General features: G+C 38.5%; 1 protein-coding gene across 4 annotated transcripts in view; it reads left to right on the forward strand.

Moving 5' to 3' along the window:
* MEF2A (myocyte enhancer factor 2A) overlaps positions 1 to 20,937 on the forward strand; it is a 125,507-nt gene that overhangs the window by 76,172 nt on the left and 28,398 nt on the right. For 3 of the 4 annotated variants that reach the window (XM_040969198.1, XM_040969200.1, XM_040969201.1), the window contains 3 exons: positions 10,285 to 10,416; positions 12,526 to 12,745; positions 13,832 to 13,891. In XM_040969198.1, coding sequence (XP_040825132.1) covers positions 10,285 to 10,416; positions 12,526 to 12,745; positions 13,832 to 13,891 — 412 coding nt within the window. Of the gene's footprint in view, positions 1 to 10,284; positions 10,417 to 10,481; positions 10,620 to 12,525; positions 12,746 to 13,831; positions 13,892 to 20,937 lie in introns of all 4 variants that reach the window. The other variant, XM_040969199.1, reaches the window with a different exon arrangement.

The raw sequence follows: 20,937 nt of genomic DNA on the forward strand, positions 1-20,937 counted from the left end.
TGTTACCACGGTAGCTGGTGGTGGCGGCTGCTGACGTACTAGCTACGATGGCTACGATGGTCGCTGTTATGCCGAAGTCTCTTTTAAGCGTATCCGGCCAACGGAGGCCTCTCCGTCAGTCCCAACAGGCACAAGCAGGATTCAGGGCAGCTGCAGGACAACAGCAGTGTTGCAATAGCCATTCTAGCATGCTGACAGGGTGCACTGGGACTCGGTGTCATTCACTTTAGAGGCGTTTCTTGTCCCATCGATCTTCCGATTCAAATGCCATCATCTTGGCCAGTACCCGAGCTTTCACAAGACTCAGCAGTAGGAGCTTGCTGGACAAGCCTCTCAGGAATCCACCGCGGACCATTTTCGTTTTCTGGGAAAACAGACTGATCCTCGCCCCCAAATGAGGACGGGATCTAGGCCTTGCCACTGAACAGCCAAGGGTTCCTTCCACAGTGTTAGGTGATGACCACCTGCCCACTGGTGGAATAATGTCGGCAAGTTGTTCAGAGCTGTAATGGAAGCTTTATTGGAAAATCTGTTCCTGGGCCCCCTTTGCGCAGAAGGGAAGGAAGAGGGAAGCGAAAAGGGCTTCTGAGATACGTGTGGAGGAGTTTTATACCCCTGTAGACATGTAGGCAGGCAAAGGGGCTGTCCATGCCCCAACTATGTAAGGCGTGTCCATTCAGGTGTGCCATTGGTCAACTGGAATCCTGCCAGGTCAGTGACATAACTGGCTCCTGTGGCCCCTCCTGTTCCAGGCTGAAGCCTGGGAGACATGCCGGTCCGGAGCAGACCAGCCCCTGTCTCTAGTGCCCTGGGCAGCCATCACACGTCACATAACCCTTCTGCTTCTGAGACGGATTCCAATGACTATTTGCAGCAGACCGTCCTTCAGCATCCAATGTTAGGAAATTTAAGATAAATAATACAAGGTTCAAATGATCTCAGAGAGTGCTATACTCCCCCTTTTTTGTTTTAATAAGATAATCCTTAATAGTACGGTTGGCACGTTCCACAATACCTTGTCCTTGAGGTTTAAAAGGAATACCTGTAATTAGTTGTATATGATGGGAGGCAGCAAGATCACAAAACTTACTACTAATATAGCAAGCGCCATTATCAGTTTTGATAACTTTGGGAGTTCAAGATGGAAAAACATGCATAGCAATGGGCTAGAGTGTAAACACCTGGGTCATAATTAAGCCATGCTGTACATCAGCAAAATTCCCCTCACCTGTCAGCATACCGTGATCTCAGGAAGGCCTGTCTGGGCATTTTGCCATGCTGTGTCAAGGCAAAGCTCATAGAACTCGGATTTCCACATATTTAAAGCAGTGAGAAATTTGATAGCCAGCCGAAAACACAAGACTTATTTTAAACTATAAAAATGCTTTGTATACAATGTATACTACATTAATTTAACTCATACCTTGAAATAATTTAATAATGTGTTAGAGTTTACTTCTATGACAAATTATTTGCGCTAAAATTTCACATTTTTGAAAACATCACAAATGAAACCTTAAGAATTGCAAGAGATTTGTCTTGTATTACTTGTTGAAATCTAAATTCCCAAAAGTTGCCATGGGCCATGGATATGCAGATGAAATTAGCTTGCCAAACATTTATCACAACAAAAGACCTCCCAAAGTACAATTTGCAAATCTAGAGAACAAGTTCTGTAAAATCATTTTTTCCCTGACTTTTTCTTCCTGATCATATTAAAAAGATATTTAAAAGGTGGATAACCAGGCAACAGAAAACTTCGGGTTAGGTAATGGAGGTCTGGATGAAACAAAGTGGCCTAGCAATAGAAGGCCTAACAAAATCAGCATCCTAAGAACCGTTATCAGAGCAAAGCATTCAGCCAAGCTTCCAATGGGTAGGGGATCCTCAGAAGACTCACTTCCGTCCTCTTCCCCTTTACTTTGCGCAGTTTCTCCAGACTTAGTCTATTCTGCGGTTTCTTTCTCCCTTTTACCCTGGTTTGGGGTCCTAGTTTGGGGTTTCTTCTGTCTTATTTTGGTTCACAGCTCCTTCTTTCTCATCCTGGTTTGGAGTTCCTTCTGTCTACTTACTCTGGTTTGCGGCTCCCTCCCCCTTCTTACAGATAATTTTTGAAGGAAGGGTTTAAAATATGCTTATCTTCATTTTCATCAGTGGAATGCAGTTACTTTGCATGGGGCTGGTGCAATGGCTCAAATGGTTAATCTTCCACTTCCAAGCACAGCATCCCACATGGTCCCAGTTTGTGTCCTGATTGCTTCACTTCCAGTCCATCTCCCTGCTTGTGGCCTGAAAAAGCAGTGGAGGATGGCTCAAATAGGTGGGCCCCTGCATCCACGTGGGGGACCCGTAAGATTCTCCTTGCTCCTAACTTCAGATCAGCTCAGCTCCAGCCATCACGGCTGCTGGGGGAGGGAACCAATGGATGGAAGAACTTTCTGCCTCCTCTCTCTGTATAAATCAGCTTTTCCAATACAGATAAATAAACCTTCAGAAAAAGAAAAAGTGTTTTGCCATTCTGCTACAACTGAGAATCGTCATTAAAAAAAAAAAGTTGAATTGGATATAAACGAGAGGGAGGGAGAGAGAGAGATCTCTTCCATTCCCTGGTTCACTTCCTAAATGGCTGCAGTGACTGTGACAGGCCAGGCTGAACCAGAAATCTGGAACTTCATTTCATCTTGCAGGTGGTGGTGGGGACCCGAGTGCTTGGCTCATCTTGTTTTCCCAAGCAGAAGGCTGGATTGGAAGTAGATCAGGCAAAAGTCAAACTGGCATTCACATGAGTGCTGCCATCTCAGGTGGTGGCTGAATCTGCTGTACCATGGTGCTGGACCCTTTTTTCAGATAAATGGTAGCATTCATGACAGTAAATAAGCCATGACTATATGTAACCCTGTGAATATGGATAATTCTCATAAATAATGAAAGAGTTAGAATAATATTGTATATGGTTCCATTCACATAACATTCAAAAATAGATTATATTACTAGGATATGTTTTTACATGACAAACTTAAAATAATTTTCAAAATTAGAAATCATTGAAACTGGGAAAATAACTTTTTCAGTTTTTAAATATTCTAATAATCAAGCTTCACTTAGAATTTACGACATACTACTCTTTTTTTGTTTTTGAATATTCACTTACATATTGTGCTGGGTGTGTTAGTTATCCATCACCCAGTATTTACGAAGCTCACCTTCACAGAAATGAGATTCAAAGCAGATGGTAAAGTAGTAGCTTGATTCAACTAGCTTCTCTGGCGTTTAAAAACCGTGCATATATGCATTTTGAGTATTTTTAATTCTGTATTCTCACTTGTGGTGTTCCTCTGTTAAAAAGTAGGGGATATTAAAAGTTTTTCAGTTCTTGGTACGCAGTAGTTAAAGCGGTATGCTTACTACCTTAATAAATACCCAGATAATATAGACGCTTGAATTCAAAATTTAGTAGCATAGCCCAGTATTCCAGGAAATGTCAAGCCTGTTGGGAGTATTTATCAGTTCTTGTTGAGATATCACATGGTCAAAATAGAATGAAAGGTATCCTGCTTTATTAACTCTTTAAACACAGAGATTGTAGTAATGTATGTGTTATGAAAATGTATAATTCTTCAAAAAAAACTTATGGAAAAGTAGAATTTAGAGGTTGCTGTTTGCTGAGAAAAGTGATGGAAGATGGCCCAAATACTTGAGTCTAGCTGCTGACTTGGGAGCCCTGGATGGAGTTCCAGGCTCCTGCCTCGCCTAGACCAGCCCCCATCATCAAGGGCGTAGAGAGTGAACCAGTGGGTGAAAAATCTGTCTCCCTTCCTCTCCTCCCCTTTTCTAGTCACTCAGCCTTTCAAATAAATAAATAACCTTTAAAAGAATTTCTGAAGAACATTTTTAGTACAAAAAGTATTTAAACTCCATTCATTGTGTATATTATTATGAACTCTTTGGAGACCTATATTAGGTGTAGATTTCAATTTTATCCCACCAAAGTAAACATCTTTTAACCTCACCTTCAACAAACTTTTCAGTTCTACTTATATTTGTATATATTCATATTTAAATTATATATAACTTCATGGAAATTTAATGTGGGTAAATTTCAAATATATTTTCACTTTTGAATATATTTTTGCTGAATGTTAAACATGAGAGAATATAAGCTTGAGTGAAACCTATTTTTTAAAATTATTTTTTAATAATCTTACTATAGTTGATTAGGGTACAAAGGGTCAAGGGCTACAGGGTGAAAGTGGGTAATACCATTGTTTCCACACTAATATTTTTTCCCTGTATCTGGGTAAGGGGAGAAACAACGGGAAAAGCCCCATCCAGCCTCCCAGCCATCCCAGATCCCCAGTGTAAGCTGTGCTCTGAGGGTCCTGCTCAAGCAGTTTTGATAGTTCAACAGTTCTGAAATGCTGCCAATCTCGCTGTTCCAATCGCAATGAAAATCTATTCAGAGTCCGCAGGCTGATACAGTCTCTTCATGGTTCGGGTTCTGAGATCAGCAGTTCAGTTGAAGGGATCTCCAAAGAAACTTCATCTGAGATGTTCCCAGACCTGATTCTTGCGTGAGTTTGATAGTACAGGGTCCAACACCATCCATTGCGCCAATCAGCTTACGTACATGCTGGTTGTTGCTATTGCTGGGTCAGTTCTGTTTCCAGTCCTGTCTTCCTCGTGAACCAATGGGTGTTATAGCCCAGCTCGATCCTACCCACTTCATACTCGGTCCTCACGCAAACCAGTGGGAGCTGCAGCCTAGTTGGGGTGACTCCCCATAACCCCCACTAGACCTGCCCACTACCCTGGTTCCCATGCTTGTTAGTATGTATCACAGGCTTGTCCAGTCTGTCCCACATACTATTTAGCTCTCGTACATGTCAGTGGGCATTGAAGCCTAGTTCAACCCAACCAACCTACTAATCAGCCCACACACTTACTGGCAGGTGCCTTTCTGTCTAGCCATGCCTGCCCCTGTCCTGGTTTTCGTGCTGTCCAGTGAGAGTGGTAATCCTGAGGGAGGTGCCCACTGTTTCCCTACTATGCCACTCCCACCCCCACATTATGTACTCTAAGGTAGTTCTAGCATTTGACTTGACAGAATTAGCTCCCAGTGCCAGCCTCTACCAGCTGATGCTGTGGCTAAGCCCAACCAACCCTCACCCACTCTAATTTTTGCTTGCACCAGTCAGGTCAGTCAGTCCACCGTGGTCCTTCCCTAATCTAGTTCACATGAGGCCCACAGGTGTTATAGCCCTGCCTAGTCTGGTCTGCCCGCATCCCGACTCACGTTTTCCAATTGAAGTAGTTGTCCAGCAGGGCAGCCCACATTCCTGTTGGCTTTGCCTCCTCCCCCCGGTTTTCACATGTACTATTTGGGCACTGCAGCCACATCTGGTACGGTTCATCTTACCTTGACATTCGTTAACATGTACTGGTATTTGTCACAACCGAACCTGGCCTAACCCACACTCTGTTCTGATGCTTGGATTCGCCAGCAGGTGATGTGAACAAGTTCAGTCTGGTCTGGCCCCAACCAATGCCAAATGTATGCCAGTGGGAGGAGTGAAGCCTGTTTTTACCCCTGCATAATTATTAATCCATTTTGAAATGTGTCTGTTTATTATGCCAAAGAAAATCTGGATATTTCTATAGAAAAGTCTAAACAGCATTGTTCTTTGTAAATCTTTTTGTTTCTTCTTTTTACTCCTCCTATTCTTACCATCTTTAGTTTCACCAGAAAATTTAGCAATTAAAACTAGGAAACCAGACATGAGTATACAGGGCTTGCTAAGCAGTGGCGTATTCCCAGCAATCTGTACTTGAACTTGAAATGTAGTAATAGAACAAATGATTTAAAAAATCTTTGTTGGAGTAATAAGTATCATTGTTTGAACTGGTTACCTTTAGCTAAAAATAATGAATAATTTCCACTTCCAGAGCTTGGACTTTCCCTGCATTCTGATTTGTAGAGAAAGCAGCCAGACTTTGAGAACTGACATGGATAAGGAAATATTGGTTTGTGATCTGTAAGATTACCCATAGTCTTTTTCATTAACGTGATTGTAAGAAATAGAAACCCTTTTAAAGCATCTCAAGTTAAAGGAAGAATTTGTTGAAAGAATGCAGGCAACTGGCACGGAAGGGCAGGAAGGAACAGCTGGTTTCCTGAAGGCCTACCTCCACCCACTTTGTCTCAGGGCTCTGTGTTCTCTCATCTTGCCACCAAGGCTGGCTTGCCTCTTCTGGAGGCACAACTGACAGTTTAGACGTAGAAATAAATTGAATGAATTTATAATTAAAGCGTGCTGAAATGAATTTGTGCATAGAAACAAAGCTGGTTACTGTCCACAAGGCAGTAATCAATGGTGTTTCACAGGAAATAATTTATACAAACAAATATTGTTTGTAGTTGTAGTGCATGTACTACAAGTTAACGATACCCTGCTCTGTAAAATTGCCTAGTCAAGAAACAAAGGTGCATGTAAAGTAAGTGAAGCTTATTGCTAGGATACGCATTGAAGTCCAGTGCTTTAATTTGCCTTTAAATTGAAACAGAACTGGGCCCGGTGGCGTGGCCTAGCAGCTAAAGTCCTCGCCTTGAACACGCCAGGATCCCATATGGGCGCCGGTTCTAATCCCGGCTGCTCCACTTCCCATCCAGCTCCCTGCTTGTGGCCTGGGAAAGCAGTTGAGGATGGCCCAAGGAAGAAGTTCCTGGCTCCTGGCTTCGGATCAGCATGGCATCGGCCATTGCGCTCACTTGGGGAGTGAATCACTGGACGGAAGATTTTCCTCTCTGTCTCTCCTCCTCTCTGTATATCTGACTTTCCAATAAATAATAAATCTTTAAGAAAAAAAATTGAAACAGAACTTTGAAATTTAAGAGTGTACCCCTTACATGGTGGAAAGTTGATGGTTTGCAATGGTTGCTAAAGGGCTGTACTGCTGTGACGAGAAGGGAGAAAATGACAGGAGGGAAAATAGGGAGAAGGGGGCGGAGCAGGAAGGAATCCACAGACCTGCAAAGCTCCATCGGTGACAGTAACAACAACAGAGAATGCCTGTGCATGTATTGGAGTAGTGCAGTCTACCTCATAATTATGTACAGGATGGGGTCAATTAAAATTTTTAAAAATACAGAAAAGATAGGGCTTTTATAAAAAAGAAAAACTTCATGATGTATCTTTGGTAGGTATGTAGCAGGTTTTAACTTCCTCTTTACTTAGGTAAAGCCAGTCTGATTAACACTAAAAAACAAACCTACTCCAGGTTTAAGTTGAATTGAGCCTTTGTGGCACACAAGGTGTGGCTGTGCTTTGAGGATACCTCCTCTCGCAGAGTGCATACAGCAGAATGCCCCTGCCCTCCCCCGGCTGGAATCCAGCTTCAGGAAGTTGTGGGGTTGGTTGTTTTACATTACACTGTGAATGCTTTGATGTTCATTATGTCTGATTTATAAATTGTTAGTATTAAACCTTAATCTCCTTAATATCAACTATATGTTTGTAAAGGTCCTAGATTTCTGACATTGGAAAAATGTTTCATATTATTCAGATCATTAGATTATCAAAAATTTTAAATAACAGGTTTTGTGGAAAAACCAAGACTCAGTCCAGTACTAAGTTTTATTAGGGGTTACTAGAAATCTTTTCTTACTACATATAGATTTCTCAAAGATCAATCGGGGACAATTTCACAACTCATAACTGGTACCAGATAATTTTCAAAAACTATAAAATTGTAACTCTCAGACACATGTAAATAAACATGAGTCAAAGTTCCTAACTCATTTATTAACTAAGGGAACCTGCAAAAATGTTACAGTTGGCTAACAGGTCAATCAACTAAAAGGTGCATGTCATTGGAATCTTGGCACAGTTTAAATTGCTCCGTAAGTTCACCAGAACAGTTCTAAAAAAGTGTTTATCACATCTACAAGAAATAAAATACTTCTGAAGTTATGTTTCTTTAGAATGGAATGTGATCATCAGCTTTCACCAGAGTGCACTAGTAACTAGTACGTAGTCGTAGTTACCCTTGATGGTTTTTACTGTTTTTATTATGGTTAATATGAGAAAACTGAAGCTGCCTGTTTCTTATCACCTGGTTTTGTTAATAGATGACAGCATTCCCACTCCATTACCATGACATAGGAGAAACTTTGACTATTCTGCTATTTGGTAATGATAAAGAAGACAGAAAAAGTCTTTTTATGGTAGTTGAGTTCTCCTAACAACTCTTCATGTTTTGGTGATAAGTAGGCAAAAGTTGGCTGTCCAACAGAGGCACATTAGCGGTTATCTGCAGAGCTGACACGGCCTCTTGAGTCCCTCCCGTGACAGGAGCTGTGTCTGAAGTGAAGGCTTGCAGAGCTGCAGATAGCAGAGCAGTGTCGTTCCTCATAATCCAACCAGGGTTCACCTGACAGAACAAATTTCATGACTAAACTCTGTTTCCTCTGTAGAAAAATGTTCAAAGAGATACAATACTTCATGATTACTCTTTGTGGAAAGCTTAGTGATAAGCGTTCCAGCATCCAAGATAAGTGAATCCGCATTTAAGATCCTTGAAAATTAGGGGGAAATATCTAAAGATTTAGGACTAGGATAAATCAACAACTTCTGTGTAAGATCTGCATGCAGACACCTACAGTGTTGGTGATTTCCAGGGCTGTGTAGGTTATGAGTTCACTGTGTTCCAGTATTCTGAGTGTTAAAATTTTCACTGCTGATCGCAACTTAGAGATTTGGCAAATAGAACTTGCTACCTTGAATTGTGAGGATAAATGTCTCTATCTTGTGATATTCTGAACAACAAACTTTTATGGTTCTGCACATGTAAATGTCCACTTGGTTAGCATAATATCCCGGGGCTGATGCTGGGAAGGTAGATACAGTGTTTGCTGTATGTTCAGGTTGCATGATTCGGTTGTTCCGGAATCTTCAGGCTTTGTGTGTGTACTTTCAAGGACACACCAAGTAATTTGAGAAACTAAAGGATCTATATTAATGATTATTTATGGTTCTTTGAACAACCACAATAAAAATTTTTTAAAATAATTTGTTTTAGCGAAACTGACAAATTCTCAAATCTTAACCCACTGTTTACATTATTTCTACAAGCGTAAAAGGAGTAAACTAAATGTCCAGTTATCAAAAATCATGTCGTACCTTATGAAGTAATGAAAAACATTCTTTAGTTCAAGTAATCTTCTATTGATTATCTTAGGACCAATCAGTTATGGTGTTTTAATGATCAGAATTTGTTCCTTAGTTAACTTTTGTTAAATAGGCTTGGAAACTGTTGATTTCTTAATAAATCTCAAAACTCAATAGGCTTTCCTTGAAAGAGAACACCGATTAAGGTTTTAAAAATTCAGATATTCTGAAGATATGCAAATATTGCATGAATATTTAATCCCTTGATTTTAAAATGTTTTAAATACCACCATAGAAGCTATCTTGTGATGACTTCCAATTAAACAAATTACAAATCAGTAAACTGACTGCTTCCTGTTTTTTAACCATGAAGTAAGCATGCGGCAGGTGGGATGGGGAAGAAAAGGCGTCTTCGTGGTCTGCAGGGATACACTTCAGTGACACTCAAGAACGTTTTCCAGAAATGAAGTGCAATGCAGTAAATGAAATGGGGAAAGAACTCTACAGAAGAATTAGCAAAGGAGGAGAGGAGAATACTTTCTGAAAAACTCCTGAGTGTCAAATATGTCAAGTTGTTCATATGTTCATTCTTCATAGGAATTAGTATTATGATATTTAAATATTAAATTTGAGCTTTCATATTTTAAAATTATGTAGGAAAATGAGTATGTTCAAGAAAAATTGAGAAATGAAAATATTGGATTCAAATGTCAGATCTGTGAAGGTACTGTTACTTTTCAGTGTGTCTTTGGTAACTTTTTATTTTTGGTCTTCAGTGATTGGCCTTATCAGATAAGTTTTCAGGTTATAGTCATATTCAAGTTGTAATTATCAGAACAGCAGAACAGTAACTGAGTGATTTGGTATTCTCTAAGAAGTTTGAAAACGAAAATTCCAAATAAGTAAATCAATATTTCTTTTCTCTTAATGCATAATAGTAAATTAATGTTTCTTGTATATCATTTATATTATCTGAAGAATCAGAGTACATTTATGATCATTTAAAAATTATTTCAGTGGCTCTTGCTTAATATCAGTCTGTGCTCTCTTAATGCAGTTTACAAAAACACTCGTGGCAAGTTAGTATTATTTGTGTGTGAATTTTCCAATTGTATTTCAGACTTTAAGAAAGAAAGGCCTTAATGGTTGTGAGAGCCCTGATGCTGACGATTACTTTGAGCACAGTCCACTCTCGGAGGACAGATTCAGCAAACTAAATGAAGATAGTGATTTTATTTTCAAACGAGGCCCTGTAAGTACTTTTACTTTACCTCTACTTTTTATTTGTTGATCCTTTTTGTTAACTTCATTATTTAGGCTCTCAACAAGAAGGAGCACAGAGGGTGCGACAGCCCAGACCCTGATACTTCATATGTGCTAACTCCACATACAGAAGAAAAATATAAAAAAATTAATGAGGAATTTGATAATATGATGAGGAATCATAAAATCGCAGTGAGTACTAAGAGTATGGTTTATGCTTTTATCTGTGCATGAAGAGATTGGCTACACATTTGTTTTACAATGGGTGAGGATAGTAAGTACAATGGAGGAAAGTACTCTTGCTCACTTATGTAACTTCAAAGTGCTGGAACCTTACATGTTCAGTATCTTAAATGTGGAAATGAAAGTATCTTAGTCCAGATTCTGCTTCTTAGTTCTCCAGTGATCTTGGGTTGGGTGCCTAAATGTCATGAAATTTTTATCTGTGAGGTTGGGATTTGGCTCAGACTTCCACCTCTCTCCCATGACTTAAAGACGAGATGTATATGATACGTATTTAAATAGATGTTGATAATGTAAGATGTAAGAGTTGGCTCTGTTACAGAATATGATGCTTCTCATATTTTTAAAATGGTTGCATACGGTTGCTGTAATAAAGAGCTAAGTTTACTTCTGTGTGGCTTTTTGTAAATGTCCCCACATCACCTGGCAAGGATAGCACCAAATTCCTATGCTTTTCTTATGCTCTAGGTACTGAGGAAGAGAGATCTGGCTTCATGTTAAATTCGAGAAGCCGTGCTAAACTTGTTGCAAAATAGTTACTTTAATCATACATCTTACTGTAGTGGTAAATCTACTTTGAGCTCATACTTCTGGACTTAATAGTTCTTCAGAGTTGTTCTCACTGGAAGCTCCATTAACAAGTTACTTAAGCCTGAAATTCTGGATCTAATTTCCTTAATCTGTATATGGAAGTGTAGCTTCATGGAACAAATTGGCTCTGGTTGTGATTATTTTAGTATCAGAGTTAATTCTCTTAAAACTGTTCCCTGAAGCATGTGTTATAGATGATTTCTTCATAATAATGCTATATTGTAAGAAGCAACGGTTTAGGGAAAATTGCTTTAAGGAGATTCTTTTAGACTAATACCATTATTAGTTCTTAAAAATAAAAACAATAGCAAACAAAATCAAATCCCTTCTGTGACCTCATAAAGATGTTGTTCTTGCCATTAATGTTGAGTTGATAAAACATTACAAAGAAAAAGTTGTTCTACTTTTGAAAACTTACATCCATTATTATGTTTTGATGAATTATCATGATTTTTCTACCTGAAATAAATTGTTCAATTGCATATATAAGCTGCATCCATCCAATTTTGAATTAACAATATTGAACTTACTTTGCAAATCACTGTTTTAAAATGCAGGCAGGAAAATTTTCCCTGTTCTTTAAATGATAAAGAGAAGTGTTGTTTATCATGGTTAGCAATTCTATTGTAAATGGTCTGTGGAGTAAATACAAGAGGAAAATAGAAAATATTTTTTAAAGAGGGTATATAAGGTATTTTGGAGGTAAATAAGACAGCATTTTTCTAATTTATTCTGCAAAATTTAAGGAACTTAACAAAAGGTCATTACTAGGTTGTTAGCAGTTAATTTTGATTAAGTTTCTTTGCAGTTTTATTATATTGGCTTTGTATTGTTGGCACTTTATCTTTTGTTATTCAAGTATGTCAACAGTTAAATCTACTGGAACTTATTCCTAATTACCCAAATTTGACTTGTTAACCTAATAATAAATATATTCTGGTTTCCTTTTGTTGTGTTCTTGATTTCCCTGTAGAAATACAATGTTACTAAACTGGTTTGATTTGTGTTGTACAGATTTATGCTTACTTGGTAACAATGAGATTTTGTAGTGTATAAGTATTGGTTTATAAAAATAAACTAAAAGTTTCAATATCAAACATACTCATGTTCAAATATAATGCTAAACAAAATAGCTTGACTTTGAAGATTTATTAGGAACGTATCCTGTGTTGTACTTTTACTTTTATCTTCTCAGAGTCATAAGTTACTTGCCTAGATGAAAAGGTAACTGACGGTATCTCTCCTCTTTGTTCTTTGTTCACAGCCTGGCCTGCCACCTCAGAACTTTTCAATGTCTGTCACAGTCCCAGTGACAAGCCCAAGTGCTTTGCCGTACACTAGCCCAGGGAGTTCACTTGTGTCACCGTCTTTGGCAGCCAGCTCCACTTTAGCAGACTCAAACATGCTGTCTCCACCTCAAGCCACGTTACATAGAAATGTATCCCCTGGAGCTCCTCAGAGACCACCAAGTACTGGTAATGCAGGTGTGTGCTGATGGTTATTTGCTGATTCCTTGTTAAAAAAAAGTGTGGAAAACTAATTGCTAACTTGGTATTTTCAAACCTGCTACTCTTAGTTTTTGTTTTGTTGAGCAAGAGTCACTGCTGTGTGGCTAACTGCATTTTTTTTACCCCTCTTCTATTTTTACATTTATGGTATAATTCCATAGGCTCTGGGATTTCCCCTATTCCCACTTCATATTCTCTTCCCCAACTTATTTCCCCCATATTATTAAATAGTGTAGTCCTTCATAAGCAACTAACTGCATTTTTAGAAAAATATGAATCTAGCATAGTGTCAAAGTGGACAATGTAGGAATCTGACATCTTTAAGCTTTCCTTGTCATAAGAGAACTTTGCTTTGTCAAAGAAAAATTTTAATTAGACTAGTATGAACAAAGATAATGGTGAGTGTGGGCCTTTCATGTTAGGATAGAGGTAGGCTTACCTGCTTGAAGTAGATGTTGTTGTTCTTTTCCGTGTCTTTTGTAAGGTGATTAATTCAGGAGAAATGTGTACTGCATTTACTGCTGTAGCTGTGTCTCCTCTTCTTTGAGTCTGAGATTTAGTGGTATTGCATAAACCCTATCCCCATTAATGCCAGCTTCACTCTGGTCCAGGTTTTGTTTTTTTTTTGGGGGGGGGGGGTGCGGTATATTTTTTTACTATATGAAAGAGAGGGAGAGACAGAGATCTTCCATCTGCTGATTCATTCTCCAGATAGCCACAACATTGAGGGCTGGAACAGGATGAAGCCAAGAACCAGGAGTTTCATCTGCATCTCCCATGTGGGTGGCTGGACCCAGGTACTTGGACAGTCCTCTGCTGCTTTTCCCAGGACATAGCAGGAAATTGCATAGGAAGTGGAGCAGCCAGGACTTAACTTTGCCTGTATGGCATGCTACTGTCTCAGCTGGCAGCTTTACCCACTATATATACTGGCCTACAGTTTCATTTTTGTGGTTTCTATGGAATGGGATGAAGATTACCTCTGTTTAGTTCATAGTCAAATATGGAGAGCTGATTCATATCCTTTTTTTGTCCTCTCTTTCCTGTCTCGGACATTGTTAGGTGGGATGTTGAGTACTTCAGATCTCACAGTGCCAAATGGAGCTGGAAGCAGCCCAGTGGGTAAGTGGTTGCTTTCTGCTTTAATTTGTATGCATTTGTTTTATCTGAGATAAAAATATTTCCCTTGAAACAAGGGCTTTTTTCCCAGATTTTCTTGTAAGGACTACTTTAATATGTAATGTGTTTTCACTCACTCCTGTATGCATATCCTTTGGCCTTATATTACTCATTCAATAAATGTTGCCACCTGTTGAGAAATTTTGTTTTACATCCTCTTCAAAGTTATGGCTATTAGCAGACTGCTATGTCTCACAGTAACATGAAATGTTTTTAGATAGATTGGGGTGGAAAGAAATGATGGGCCTACTTTTGGAGACACAAAGATAATTGAGAAATTTGTGTTAAGGATCTGCTTTGCTGGTCATATCCAGAACACTGAAGCTTTGTCATAGTTGTAGCCAAACAGATTGTTCCTCTTAAGAAATTCTTACAAGATGTTGCAGTTTCAACACATGTGTCATGAATGTGTCTTATCAGTCCTGAAGTGCTAGTAAACAGATTATGGTGTTAACTGCACAGAACGGTATATTTATCAAAGAAGTTCTAAGAACACCAGTCCTTACAGGGTGCAAACATGGAGTCCTTACAGGGTGCAGGATGGAGAATTATTAGATAGGGTAAGGCACAGGGAGCAGATTATAGGAGAAGATAGGGGCCAGGCAGTCAGCAGCAGAGTACCTGGAGATCCACTGGACACAGGGAAGAGACGGCAATGGCAGAGTGGTGTTACAGGGAACAGAAAACCCACCAGCCACCAGTGAGCAGCAGTCCGAGTTTCAGTGGCAGGTATCCAGCAGCAACCATGGATCAGCTCTTGTGGCAGCTAAGTATAAGCTTAGGTTCGCACAGAGCACTCAGGTGGTAAAGGCAGGCTGGGACCCGCCAATCCTGATGAATAGTTTAGCAGAGAGGTAGCTGTGGACTCCGAGGGGCAGACCAGTGGTGGGACGGAGCTCTCGGCACAGGGATCGAATGTCTCAATGGGTACATTTCTGGCTGGTCACGCTGAGTTGATCCCACGGGGAGGACAGCACCAGCTTCATGTCCTGCAGGATCTGTGTGGTCCCCAGATCCAAAGGCCAACAGCGCCGCTAGGTGCCATCTTGTGTGTTTTGACAAGATGAGCACCTTGGACAAATCAGTTATCTAGGACAGTTGGCGTCCTAATCCAGGACACTGATTGAACCTAAAAGTCGGCTTGTAGACCTGTAGGTAATATATCTTAGAGATCTGCACTGAGGAGAAGAATCCACCAAACAGGATTGCAGTGTCAAAAGCTGAAAGAAGAGACAGAGGCATAATGAATGTTACCAAAGACTCTGTGGAAAAGGAGCAAAGGCCTCTACCACCCGCAGAGTTAACTGAGGAAGACATTGAGAAAATGGGGGACACAGAATTCAGAAAACTCATTATAAAGTTTCTGACCAACAGTGAGAACCACATAATATAAGGAGTTCAAAGAATTTAAGGAATATGTCACACAGGAAATGAATCAAATGAAAGCTGACATTTCAGAAGTTAAGAATACAGTGGAGCAAATTAAAAGTACAGTGGAGAGTCTCAAAAACAGAATGAAGCAGAAGAAAGAATATCAGAATTGGAAGATATTCCCTGTCACCAGGGAAAAACAAAAAGCTGGAAGCAGAGCTGGGTCAAGCTAAATGAAGTATTTAAGAATTAAAAGATAAGATTAAAAAGCCCAGCATCTGAATTATGGGCATCCCAGAAGGTGCATAAAGAGAAGCTGGGTTTACAAATGTATTTAATGAAATATTAAAAGAAAATTTCCCTCATCTGGAGAAACAATTGGAAAACAATATACAGGAGGGTCCCAGAACTCCCAACAGAGTTAATCAAAAAGGAACTTTACCACGATACATGATAATCAAGCTCTCTTCAGTTTAACATAAGGAAAAAAATCCTTAAATGTGCACGTGAGAAAAATCAAGTGACCTCTAGAGGAACCCCAATCAAACTCATAGCTTACTTCTCAGAGGAAACACCACAGGCCAGGAGAGAATGGAGTGACATATTCCAGACCCTAAAAGGGAAAAATTTTCAGCCCAGAATAACACATCCTGCAACGCTCTCCTTTGTCTTTGAAAATGAAGTTAAATCGTTCTACAATAAAGAAAACTCCAAAAATTCACCTCTCCTAATAGTAATATATCAAAACCAAAGGCAAATGTGAACAACATCCCACTAAAAGGCTAAAAGAGGACTCAATTAAAGAACAACCTATTACTAAGATGACAGAACCAAATTGCCACCTATCCATTATTAATGTTGAATGTAAATGACTTAAACTCATCAAGAAAGCGCCATAGAATAGAGGACTGGATCAAAAAACACAACCTATCTCTCTGCTGCTTACAGGAGACACATATCACCAACAATATCAGAGGAAACAAAGTGAAAGGATGGAAAAAGATATTCCAAATGAATGGTAAGCAAAAACATGCAGATATGGCCGTTCATACATCAGATGTTAGACTTTGATGTGAAAAACATTTAAAAAGATGAAGAAGGACACCATATAAAAGTCAAAGGATCCATTCAGCAAGAAGAGATCACCATAATAAATATGTGTGCGCCATATTCCAAGGCATCTAGCTATGTGAAACAACCATTAATGGGCTTAAAGGGAGAAATAAACTCCAGTGCAATCATAGTGGGTGATGTTAATACCCCATTAATATCAATGGACAGATCAAAGGGACAGAAACTCATCAAAGAAACAACAGACTCTAGAGACTCAACAGACTCACCCAAACTCTAGAGCAAATGGACTTAGTTGATATCTATTGAACCTTTCATTCTACAGAGAATACACTTTTTTTTTTTCATCAGTACATGGAACCTTCTCCAAAATTGACCATGTTGTAGGCCACAAAACAAGCCTCAGCAAATTTTTAAAAATTGAAATTATACCATGCATCTTCTCAGACCGTCATGAAGTGAAACTTGAGACCAAGAAGTCAAAACACCCAGGAAGACTTGGAAACACATGGAGACTGAATGCTATGTTACTAAATGAGCATTGGGTTAGAGAGGAAATTAAAGGGGAAATTTAAAAAATTGCTTGAGACAAATGAAGGCATCAGTACAATATATCAGACTTGACACAAGGCAGTGTTAAGAGGACAGTTTATCTCAATCAATGTTTATGTTAAAAAACTAGAAAAGCACCAAATAAATGAGCTAACCTTACAATTGAAGGAACTAGAAAAACAACAGCAAAGCAATCCCAAGATTAGTAGGAAAAGAGAAATAATCAAAATATGGGAGACCAAGAGATCTATACATAAGATCAACAAATCAGCTGGTTCTTCAAGAAAATCAAAATAGACTCCCCACTAGCCCAACTAATCAAAAAGGGGAGGGAGAAGATATACATCAGTAGCATCAGAGAAAGGAAAGGAAGTATAACCAGAGATACCTCAGACATACAGAGGATTATTAGAAGCCATTACAAGCAACTATATGCAAACAAGTCAGAAGACCTAGAAAAAAAACAGTTTTTGGACACATACAATCCACCGAAATTGAATCAAGATGCAATTAACAATCTAAATAGACCTATAACATACTTGGATTGAATCGGCAATTAACCCTCCCAACCAAGAGTAGTCCTGGACCAGATGGCTTCACTGCTGAATTCTAGCCAACATTTCAAAAGGAACTTACCCCAATCCTCTTACAAGCTTTTCCAAAGAATAAGGAGGCAATTTTTCCAAATTTTTTCTGTGAAGCCAATATCATCTTAATACCAAAGCCAGATAGAGAAACAACAGAAAAAGAGAACTACAGACCGATATCCTGATAAACATAGATGCATAGAACCTCAACAGAATACTAGCCAACAGAATCTTACATCAGGCAGATCATTCACCTGGACCAGGTGGGATTCATCCCTGGCATGCTGGGTTCAACTCTTGCAAATCAGTAAATGTGATACAACACATCAACAGATGAAAAGTTAAAACCATGTGAACATCTCAATAGATGCAGAGAAGGCATTTGATAAAATCCAACACCACTTCTTGCTGAAAACCCTAAGCAAGATAAGCATAGAAGGAGCATTCTACAACACAATCAAAGCAGTTTATGAAAAACTCAATGCCAGCATCATACTAAAGGGAGAACAATTGGAAGCCTTCCCACTAAAATCTGGAACTAGACAGGAATGTACACTGTCACTACTAGTCTTCAGTATAGTATTGGAAGTCCTTGCCATAGCTATTAGGCAAGAAAAAGGAATTAAAGGAATCCAAACTGAAAACAAGGAACTGAAAGTATCTATTTTCAGATGACATGATTTTCTACATAGCAGAACCAAAAAACTTAGTTGAGACTACTGGAACTCGTAAGAGACTTTGGCAGAGTAGGAGGATACAAAATTAATGAACACAAATCTGTGGCACTGGTGTACACAAATAATTCCATGGCTGAGAAAGCAGTTGTAAGTACAGTCCACTTTAAAATAATGGTGAGGAATCTTACATATGTAGGAATTAAGCTAACTATGTAGAAGACTTCTATGATGAAAACTATAAAACATCAAAAATGGAAATAGAAGAAGATATTGAAAAATAGAGAAACTTACCATGTTTCTGGATTGGCAGGATTAACATCATCAAAATGACCGCATTACCAAAAGTCATATACAGATTCAACCCAATCCCCATCAAAATTCCAACAGCATTCTTCTCAGAAATAGAAAAGAAGATACTTAAGTTCATCTGAAAAGAGACCACAAATAGCCAGAGCTGTCCTAAAGAATAAAAATCAGGTTGGAAGAATAACAATTCCAGACCTCAAGATATACTACAGAGCAGTGGTCATCAAATCAGTCTGGTACTGGTACAGAAACAGAGAAGATCAGTGGAACAGAATAGAAATACCAGAAGGTGTAAACACATGTATAGCCAACTAATCTTTGACAAGAAAACTGAAAACAATCCAGGCAAAAAAGCCTCATCTGTTTAACAGATGCTGTTGAAATTAAGAAGCAAGACCCCCCACCTGTCACATTATACAAAAATCAGCTGTAAGTGGTGCAAGGACCTAAATCTATACCCAGAAGCCATCAAACTGTTAAAGGAAAACATAGCAAGCACTCTCTCCAAGAAATAGGAACAAGGAAAGTCTTCTTAGAAAAGATGCCAAAGACAGCACAGGCAGTCAAAGACAAAATAAACAAATGGACTACATCAAACTGAAAAGCTTCTGTACAGCAAAGAAACTATTAACAAAGTGAAGAAGTAACCAACAGGATGAGAAAATTTTTGCATACTACACAAGTGATAGGGGACTAATATCCAGGATTTACAGAACTTCAGAAACCCAGAAACAGTTTTTTTAAAAAAAAAAGTCTTTTGGAAAAAAAAAAATGGGAGAATGAATGAACAGACATTTTTCAAAAGATCAGATTCAGATGGCTAACAGACATATGAAAAGATGTTCAGACCCCCTACCCATCAGGGAGATACAAATGAAAATCATGTTTAGGTACCACCTAACTCCAGTGAGACTGGCCTACATTCAGAACTGTACTGACAACACCTGCTGGCGTGGATGTGGGGAGAAAGGTACCCTCCTTCACTGCTGTGGGAGGGCAGGCTAGTACAACCTCTATGATAATCAGTATTGAGAGTGCTTCGAGAATTGCAAATAAACCTTCCATATGACCCAGCTATCCCACTCCTAGGAATATATCCAAAGGAAATGAAAACTACATATGAGAAGGGGATCTATAATCCTATCTTTATAGCAGCACAATCTACAATAGCATCCAAAGCGGAGTGGCTAAAGAAACTGTGGTAAAACTACTCCATGGAATATTATTCAGCCATTGAAAGGAATGAATGACCTCTGTTTACTTCTTTAGATTAAAAACTTCCTGGCTGTTTTTTTTTAAACTTCTGATCGCATTCATTAACTCCAGGATTTTTCCGCTTGCTTATGGTATTTACAGAGTGATTACTAAAAATTTTCCTGCTTTGTCTACTTGGTGATTGGAACTGTTTTATGTATACCAATATCATTTAATACTAGAACTAACCAATCAAATTATTTCTACAAAGAAGTTAATGATGGAATTTGTTCATCCACAAAAGAATTAAAAAAAAACCCTAATCATTCAGAAAATGACAGGAAATGACAGGTGAACATTGAAAAACTTGGGAAATTTCAAGATTACTGTTAAAAAGTTAATTGGTGGGTCTTCTGTCCACTAGAAAAAATAGTTTAGAAAAATTCTTTTTAAGAAAAGCAAGAATTTGTGTAATAAAATCATTATGCAAAGTGCATGAAACACAATGCATGTTTTAATAACAGTCTGGGTTCTGTAAGAAAATCTTGTCAGGTTCAAGCATCCTTTCCTTAAGTGATTATTTGGATAGCCAAAAGATCAGTCACTTTTTCAAAGCTTTTACTATGACATTTCAGCACTTAATTATGTAATTGTTAAATTTTTTTCATAAATCCTAAGTGATATAGTAACATTCTGTAGACTTTACTCATGTTTTTTCCACATTTTGTCAAATTTATTGGCAAAATTTAAGTAAATTTTCTTTACCCTAAATGACATAATAAGTTGTTTTACAAGTACTGTATGGAAATATCTAATGCTACAAGTTATCTTAATCTCTCTTTAATACTTACTTTGAAGCATTTAGCCAACAAATAGCTTCAAGTGAAAAACTTTATTTCATTCTGCTTGAATGATTAATTTCTTATTATTTTTGCTGACATAATTTGACTCTGTAATCATGGGCTTAGTTCATTGCTAGCCATACTGTTGAACAAATAAAAAGTAGAAGACTGTAGTTCCACAGGAGTATAAACAAGAGCCAAAAGCATAGTCATTGCAAGATGTATGTTTCGTTTCTATGCTTTGTTTGTATCCTGTATTGACTGCTATACATCACAGAAAACATTTGATATTTGCCTTTTGGCTTGTTTTACCAAGTGTAATGGTTTCCAGAATTTCATTCTTTTTGTGGCTGAATAGTATTCCATAGTGTACACCTATCAGATTTTCT

The sequence above is a fragment of the Ochotona curzoniae genome, unplaced genomic scaffold, assembly GCF_017591425.1.
Source record: "Ochotona curzoniae isolate NIBS_2020 unplaced genomic scaffold, NIBS_Ocur_1.0 scaffold_4701, whole genome shotgun sequence".
NCBI lineage: Eukaryota > Metazoa > Chordata > Mammalia > Lagomorpha > Ochotonidae > Ochotona > Ochotona curzoniae.